The sequence below is a fragment of the Myotis brandtii genome, unplaced genomic scaffold, assembly GCF_000412655.1.
Source record: "Myotis brandtii unplaced genomic scaffold, ASM41265v1 scaffold1464, whole genome shotgun sequence".
Classification (NCBI taxonomy): domain Eukaryota; kingdom Metazoa; phylum Chordata; class Mammalia; order Chiroptera; family Vespertilionidae; genus Myotis; species Myotis brandtii.
Window position 1 is genome coordinate 58,894 of NW_005355263.1, and position 8,922 is coordinate 67,815.

The 8,922-nt window shown below is 41.8% G+C and overlaps 1 protein-coding gene across 5 annotated transcripts in view; it reads right to left on the minus strand.

Moving 5' to 3' along the window:
- Positions 1-8,922, minus strand: part of TMEM45A (transmembrane protein 45A) — an 82,253-nt gene that overhangs the window by 4,163 nt on the left and 69,168 nt on the right. For 3 of the 5 annotated variants that reach the window (XM_014535585.1, XM_014535586.1, XM_014535588.1), the window contains 3 exons: positions 7,749-7,933; positions 3,382-3,527; positions 369-890 (listed from right to left, as the gene is read on the minus strand). In XM_014535585.1, coding sequence (XP_014391071.1) covers positions 740-890; positions 3,382-3,527; positions 7,749-7,933 — 482 coding nt within the window. In that variant the 3' untranslated portion in view covers positions 369-739. Of the gene's footprint in view, positions 1-368; positions 891-3,381; positions 3,528-7,748; positions 7,934-8,922 lie in introns of those variants that run through there. The other 2 variants (XM_005861233.2, XM_014535587.1) reach the window with 1 other exon arrangement.

An 8,922-nucleotide genomic window follows, 5' to 3' on the forward strand; every position in this document is an offset into this window, starting at 1 on the left:
GGTTCCATAAATCCATCTTGCTGCCACGGTAATTTTTGTGCTATGTCAAACATACAATGTCCTGAAAATCTATCACCTGTCATGGAGTCATAAACTATTCCACAGTCAAACCCTGAAAATGAGACTTTCAAAGAGCCTTATGATTATAGGACTGAATTACCCTGCTATGTGACCTCACTACAAGTCAGTACTGACTCTTCATGATATTTTTTTAAGCTATTGCTTAAGTTTATATCAAAATGTCAGAACATGAGAACCCACTCTTATATTTTCAAGAGCAATATGAGAACAAAACTGAAAAGCGTATAAAACATGATTTCCAAACAAATGAAGCCTGTATTCAAATAACTCTGAAACAGATCTATTAAAACAGATTAAGTGTTTATTGAGCATCCACTATATGTTTGACAGTGTGTCAAGAACTATGAGAAATATGAAAAAGATATTTTCATCAAGGCAACACAATCTAACTGTTAAAACTAACATGAGCTAAGCACAAACATCACACAAGATAGATCACAATTGTTCAAATGTTTGGTAGAGACTAAAGCGATATAAAACTCATGAAGGGGATAAGCAAGGGCTAGGATAATCACAGTAGTTTTTGTAGAAGAGATCGGCATTTGATTTGATATGCAGGTAGAGGGAACTACAAGGTCAAAAGGTTAAAGGGAGGGGAGGCAGAGGTTGAAAAATAAGCATGGCATTCCTAGAAAACTGTAAGTGGATATGAAAATTATTAAGGGTCTGAAGGTTTCTGAAACAGGAAAAGACAGTAGTCTTCTTTGGGCTCTGAAAGGGAGCCGACATGCAGTAGAGAGGTTCCCTGAATGTTGGCATTGGTCTTGGAGGCTGCCCAGCCCCTAAGGAGATGAGGCCCAGATGTCAGCCTAGAACAACAGAGGAAGAAGCCAAGTTTCACTCAATAGCAGAGCTAGCCTTAACAAACTGCTCATGCACAAGCTTTGGGGGAATTGGATAGGACTCATAGAAATTAATCAATGAGAAGATAAAATTTCCCAGCACCCAAAGCACTTAAAGAGGCAACTACGGATCAAAGTGGGCTGACCCAAAGCCTAGCAGAGACATCTGGGAGACATTTTCTTAATGGTTTCTTTACTCAGAGAACCAGCACTTCAGAAACTCAAAGAAGCATAGAGCAGGAGAGGTGACAGGGGTGGGGATGGAGGGGGCACATCTAGAGAGAAGAGTAGATAGCTAGGAGTCTGAGAGTAGAAAGATAGGAGGCAAAGGCTGAGACTCCACTGGGCCAAAAGCAGCTGCTGAATTTTAGGAATCTAGGGAACCTGCTAGATGTGTACTGTCCAATATGGTAGCCACTATGAATATAGATATTTAAATTAATTAAAATTAATGTGACACTAGGAACATGTCAACATGCTCAATAATCACATGTAGCTCCTGGCTACCATAATGAAGGCTGCAGATAAAGAACATTTCGATCAGTGCTAAGGTATAAAGGATTAGGTATTGCTGGCTGCATGCCTAGTAGCTAAGATCAGCCAGGCCACTTGTGGTTTGGCATTAGGTACCTTGGAGAGATGACCCATGTTCACCCCTTTCTGTTCCTACTCATCCTCCAAACTGCAGCTTAATTCTCAATTGTGAGGAGGCCTCCTCTGAGTTCCAATCATGCTTTCTTCTTCTACTATATCCACTTATTGCACTGTACTTAAATTATCTGTCTCTCCCTATAGACTCTATACTTATGCATTTTTTATATAGGAGAAGAACAAGAATAAGAAGAATAGCAAAAAGAACAAGAACAATAACTTTCATTGAGCCATTATTATGGCCTGAGCAGTTTAAATGCATGATCTTATTTAGGTACTACAATTATCCCCATTTTGTGAACAAAAAAACTGAGACTTATTATAGCTAAATAATCTGCCCAAAGTCAGACAGATAACAACAGAACTAGGAATATGTGTTTTTATCAATTGGCTCTATTGCTCCTCACCCATCATAAAACATTGTATCAGGGTCCTTGTAAAAACATGTACAGAATCTTACTTTTAAAAAGCCTATCTAATAAAGAGGAAATATGCAAATTGACCATCACACCATCACAAAGATGGCAGCACCCAGTCCCCTCAGCCCTGCCTGAGTCCCCCAGTCCTTTCGGCCCTGCTGGGGGAGAGGGGGTGGCAGGCGTGTGGTGCGGCCAGACCTGCCCTCAGACTCCCAGCTGTCCAGGGTCAGTCTGAGGTGCAGGCAAGCCTCGGATGGCGGCTGCCCAGCCGCCCAGGAACAGCCTGAGGTGCAGGCAAGCCTCGGATGGTGGCTGCCCAGCCACCCAGGGTTGCCCGAGGCTCAGGTAGCCAGGTCCGGCTGAGGCTTGCACTGCCAGCAGTGGCAGCAGCAGAGGTGTGAGGGGGGCGACACCTTCCCCTGATGGCTGGGTCGCCTCCCGCCCCTGAGGGTTCCTGGACTGTGAGAAGGGGCAGGACGGGCTGAGGGGACCCCCCCCTCCAATGCATGAATTTTCATGCACTGGGCCTCTAGTATTAGAATAAATGTCAAATTAATCAGGTACTCAAATTTAATGGGAGACAAACATGTTGGTCAAAAAATGATACCAGCCCTGGCCGGTGTGTGTTATTGGTTGGGCATCGTCCAGTGCACCAAAGGGTTTCCATTTCAATTCCCAGTCGAAGGCACGTGCCTGGTTATAGGCTCAATCTCCCGAAGGGGGCATGCAGGAGGCAGCCAATTAATGTTTCTCTCTGATCAATGTTTCACTCTCTCCCTCTCTCTCTGAATATCAACAAACTATTCATTACAAAAAAAAATTTAGCCCAGCCAGTGTGGCTCAGTGGTTGAGCATCGACCTATGAACTCAGACAGGGCACATGCCTCAGTTGTGGGCTCAATCCCCAATAGGTAGTGTGCAGGAGGCAGCCCATTGATGATTCTCATCATTGATGCTTCTATCTCTCCTTCTCTCTTCCTCTTTGAAATCAATAAAAATATATATATTTTAAAAATTGACATCAAGCTTGGGAAGTGCTATAATTGATGTACAGCTGGGCAAACGAAGGGCTCAGTCACTGCAGGTGTGGGAAGGGCCATTTATAAGAAGAAAGAGCATATGCAAATGCATGGAGGCACAGAAGAGTGTGTTGAAGGGTGAGTCGTAGGTCAGAGGCACAGCAGAGATACTGCTGAACTATTCTAACTTTAAGCCAACATTTATTCTTTCTATTGGAAATTTCCGTGTTTGCAGATAATTTTCTATATTACCCTGTCTGGTGGAATGCTAAGAAATAAAATCCCCTATAATTTTAAGTTCATACTATCAAGTCTTGTTGATCATATATCAAGAAATAGAACTCCCATGAACAAAAGTCACTAACTTACCAGATAACAAAAGCATAAAGCACTCCAATGATGATAAAGGAGAATGCATAATGCCAACAGAAGCATATGGTGAGAAACTTAATATTGTCATGATCCAGTAGATCCCATGCAGGACCTCCACTGGGGGGATAAAGGACAAAACCAATCTGCAATGTAAAACAAAAGCACACATTAAAATAATCAGCCACATTTCAGAATGCTTGGTTCCAAGAGGAATGGTAACCAAGACAACTCCCATTATCTGAACTATACAGAGAAGACTCAGGTTTTATTGTCTGTTTTAGTAATATAGACAGTACTAGTAGGTCATATTTTTGAAAAAAAATTTTAAGGACATTTAAAGATCAATTTCAAGATATGCATAGTAATCATCTCTGGGGATTGGTGGACATTCAGAGAATGTGCTTCGGTTTCTGAATTGTGCAGTTTCACTTGGTTACTTCAAAATTAGAGTACAGAAATGTTTTAAAATAAACAAATGCTCACAGCTAACACTATGTTTAATGATGAAAGGCTGAAAGCTTTTCCCCTAAGATCAAAACAAGACAAGATGTCTGATTTCACCACTTCTTTTCAAAATTATACTAGAAATTCTATCAGAACAATTAGGCAAGAAAAATAAATAAATCACATATAGATTGCAAAGGGAGAAGTAAAATTATCTATATTCACAGGTGACATATATAAATATTAAAAACTCTAAAGAATCCACACCAAGAAAAACTGTTAGAGCTACTAAATTAATTCAGCGTATTTGCAGGTTTACAAAATCAACGTACAAAAGTCAGATGTATTTTCCATATGCAATGAGCAACCCAAAATTAAATGGGGGAAAAAAACAGTTCCACCCACTTGCAATAGCATTGAAAAGAAAAAAAATACTGTACAGAAGTAAATTTAATGAAAGAGGTTCAAAACTTATAGACTGAAAACTATAAAACATCATTGAAAGAAATCAAAGAAGATCTAAATAAATGGGAATACATCTCATGTTCATGGACTGGAAGATTTAACATTGTTAAGATGGCAATAATACACAAAGAAAACCCCAATAGCCTTTTTTGCAGAAATAGAAAGCTGGTCCTAAAACTCATATGGAGTTGCACAAGACCAAGAATAGTTAAAACAACTTTGGGGGGAAAAAAATTGTAAGACTTCTGCTTACTGATTTCAAAATGTATTACTTCTGGACTCTCAATTCTGTTCCATTGGTCTGTGTTTTGCCAGTACCATACTGTTTTGATTATTATAGCTTTACTAGAGGTCTGGTGCATGAAATTCGTACACAAGGGGGGGGGGTCCCCTCAGCCCAGCCTGCACCCTCTCCAATCAGGGACCCCTTGGGGATCCCTACATCAGGCCTAAACCGGCAGTTAGACATCCCTCTCACAATCCGGGACTGCTGGCTCCTAACTGCTCACCTGCCTGCCTGCCTGATTGCCCCTAGCTGCCCCCACTGCCGGCCTGGTCACCACCAACTGCCCCCCCCTCCGCCGACCTGGTTGCCCCTGCCCCCCTTGCTGGCCTGGTTGCCCCACACAGCCTGCTGTTCAGTCGTTACTGTTACTGTGATGGGGTCCCAGACAATTTGCATATTCCTCTATTATTAGTATAGATAGTATAGTTTGAAGTCAGGGAGTGTGATGCCTCTAGCTTTGTTCTTTTTTTTCCAGGATTGCTTTGGCTATTTGGGGTTTTTAGTGGTTCCACACAAATCTGATGATTTTTGTTCTATTTCTTTAAAAAATGACATTGGACCCAGTCAGTGTGGCTCAGTGGCTGAGCTTCGAACTATGATCCAGGAGGTCACAATTAAATTTCCGGTCAGGGCACATTCCTGGGTTGTGGGCTAGATCCCCAGTAGGGGTTGTGCAGGAGGCAGCCCATCTATGATTCTCTCTCATCATTGATGTTTCTATCTCTCTCTCCCTCTTCCTTTCTCTCTGAAATCAATATATTTTTTTTATATTCACAGATGACATATATTAATGTCAAAAAATATATATATTTAAATAACATTGGGATTTTTATGGGGATTACATTAAATCTGTGTGTTGATTTGGGTAATATGGCCATTATAACTGTTGATTCTTACAATCCATGAACACAGAATATTTTTCTATTTCATTGTGTCTTTTTCAATCTCTTTGAATAATGCTTTGTCATTTTCAAAATATAAATCCTTCACATCCTTTGTTAAGTTTATATCTTGGTATTTTATTTTTTCTGTTGCATTTGCAAAAGAAATTGTTTTTTTTTTTAATTTCTTTTTCAGAAATTTCATTGATAGTATACAGGAAGCAGTGGACTTTTGTACATTGATTTTGTACCCTGCAACTTTACTGTTTTTGTTTATTGTTTCTAGTAGTTTTTTGGTGGAGTCTTCAAGATTTTCTATATACAGAATCATGTCATCTACAAAATGTGACACTTTTATTTCTTCCTTTTCTATTCAGGTGCCTTTTATTTCTTTCTCTTGCCTGATTGCTCTGGCTAGGACTTCCAGCACTATGTTGAGTAAGAGTGCTGAGAGTGGGCATCCTTGTCTTGTTCCTGATCTTAGGGGAAAAGCTTTCAGTTTTTCACCAATGAGTATGATATTGGCTGAGGTATTAACAACACAAAGAGTTCTAAAAGCCTGACTTTATTCCTTACCTCAAGAGGAATCCTTTTGTTTTATTTTAGTTCCACTGGAACCAAACCACCAACCATCACTGTGTGCTAGAGGCCTGCAGCCCAGCACTTCTGCTGTGCAGTGCTGTTCTGTGTCTGGTCCACAGGGAGCTTGCTCTGTTTTTGTTCATACTATTTAATTGCAGCTAGGTATTTTTTTACTTTCTTATTTTTGTTTGTTTATTTTCTTCTTTTAATTTCTTTTGTATTTTATAAGTAGTTTCGATACTGTATCTGTCATTGTTATTTATTTGGAACAGAGAAGATACACTGACGTATAAACTCACTGTGTCATCTTGACCAGAAGTTATCTCTTTAAAACTTTTTTTTTTAGCCCTAGCTGGTTTGGCACAGTGAAAAGAGCGTCAGCCTGCATACTGGAGGGTTCTGGGTTCGATTCCAGCCAAAGGCATGTACCTCGGTCCTGAGGATGTGTTCTAAGGCAACCAATCGATGTTTCTCTTTCTCTCTCTCTCTCTCTCTCCCTTCCACTCTCTCTAAAAATCAATGGAAAAATATCCTCAGTTGAGGATTAAAAAAATTGTTTTAATTTATTTTTATTTGTAAATAGGTAATAATATATACACATGGTACAACAGTCCATCCAGGAGATTTAAAATGCTTTATATTTCATTCTATTTAGATTCCCAACAGATGATAAATAATCTTAAAAAAACAAACAAACTTCTGTATATAAGCTTGTTAAATTCACCAATTATCAATTTTATCACATTATAGGACATTTGTTACTTTTCCTATATAGTTCTTTCTTCAAAATAACATTTAAATGTAGCCTCTCTTTACTAACTTCTGCTCAAACAGCCTTTCTACTCCCCCACATGCTTAAATATCACATCTTTCCTACTCCCTGTGTTGACCAGGATGTTCCACTCTCTTTGCCTGTGGTGCCTTTTTCTCCTTCCTTGTGGGAAATTCAAGTTCCTGAAATAACCTCATGGTCCCAAATCCCTGCTCTTTGGTGATTAAAATCACTTCTAAGAAGTCTTTCCTGATTAAACTACATTTACCTTTCATTCCAGACTTTCTTTTCATCCCTATATAGAATATTGGGTTATGATGTCTCATTCTCTATAAAATATATGTTCACTGATTGGAATACAATTTTTCAACAACACACCAAGGTTAGGGGTTTGACAGAGTAAAATGGAAAGAACCTGAGATTTGGCGTCAGACACCCACATTTAGATTCCAGTTTCATTATTTTGCGATCCTGGGAAAGTAACTTGGTCTCTTTGAGTCTTCCTTATCGGATTACGTTGGGACTGATAATACCTAACTTACAAGTCGTTGTAAGGACATAATGAAACACTGTGTGTGGATGTCCTGTACAGCGGCTGGCCCTTAGTTGTTTCTCAATAAATAATTGTTTCAGGCCTTTCATATTTTTCTTGAGCTTACTACCCATTAGTAAGTTGCTTTAGCATCAAGGAATTGCTTCCAACTAAAAGCACCAGCTCAGAGTTCCTACATCGTGCATATTCAGGTGTGTGATGAAGACGGGCGCCCCCCACTTCCTTCCCCACTGCTCTGTCATTGCTCCCACCTGGGCTGCTCTTGGAGCCCGCATTCTCACTGCAGCAGCACACAGGAGGAAATCTCTGGGTTCTAGAGCAACATGCCCCACCAAACAAAGAGAGGAGGTCACAAGTGGAGACACTGGTACATTAACTCACCTGCCAGAACCAGCTCCCCTGAAGCAGAATAAAGCTTGTACGGAGAAGCTCCACGGTTAGATTGCTGCGTAAGAAGAGCTCCATGAAGGCAGTCAGGCCTGCCAAAAAGATGACCAAGACCAACAGCTGGTGCACAAAGATGTCCAGTATTTCCCGGCCATGGGTGTGGTTGTAGAAAATAAAAGCTGATAGAGAGGGGGAAATTGTTTGTCTTTTTTAATGAAACCAGTTTCTCTCTCCCCTCTTCCCCACCACAGAATTTTACACATACACACATTTGTTCCAAATATCTGGTGCGCACTGCTTCCCAGCTTCCAACAATAATGGCATTTTAGGAGTTATCGCTACCTCTTTAGAATGGAATTTTTTAAATTTAACACTCCTTTCCCCTCCCCCAGCCTTTATTCTCTCCTCTAACACAGCATGACATTTTCAACTAACTATATCTCAAAGCATCTTCAATGCAGGAGGAAGAATAATAACCATGCTGAATGTGGGCAGCAGAAATTAGGGTGAGTGCACAGCTGAACAAGACAAAGCCTTAAGGAATTCAGTCTATTGGAGGAAGCAAATCCTATCTAATAATAGACAAAGATGGTAATTGACTGTACCTTCGCTATGCCTCCCATTGGCTAATCAGTGCTATATGCAAATTAGCCGCCAACAAAGATGGTGGCTAATTTGCATACTGCAGGCAGGGCAGGACAGCGTGAGCCACCATCCGGGCCCCGTGTGCAGCCCCACCCCCAGCCGGGACCTCCGTGTGCCGCCTAAGCCCCGCACTGCCTGCCCCACCCCCAGCCGGGACCCCCATGTGCCACCTAAGCCCCGCCGCCAGCCGGGACCCCATGGCAATCAGAGAGCAGGAAAGTGCCGCCCACAGGCAGCCCCCAGGTGGGCCTGCTCCTGGGTCGCCATGGCAATCCCAGAGCAGGAAAGTGCAGAGGTCAGGCAGCCCCCAGGTGGGCCTGCTCCTGAGTCGCCATGGCGATCCCAGAGCGGGAAAGTGCGGCCTGCCCCCGGGTCTCCGCGGCGATCCGGCGATCCTTGAGCAGGAAAGTGCAGCCTGCAGGCAGCACCCCACCCTGGCCACAGCTCACGGGAGAGTACAACACGCAGTGGAGGCCAGGAGCCTGAGAGATCAACACAGAGGGGCGCCTGCTCCAAGCCTCCA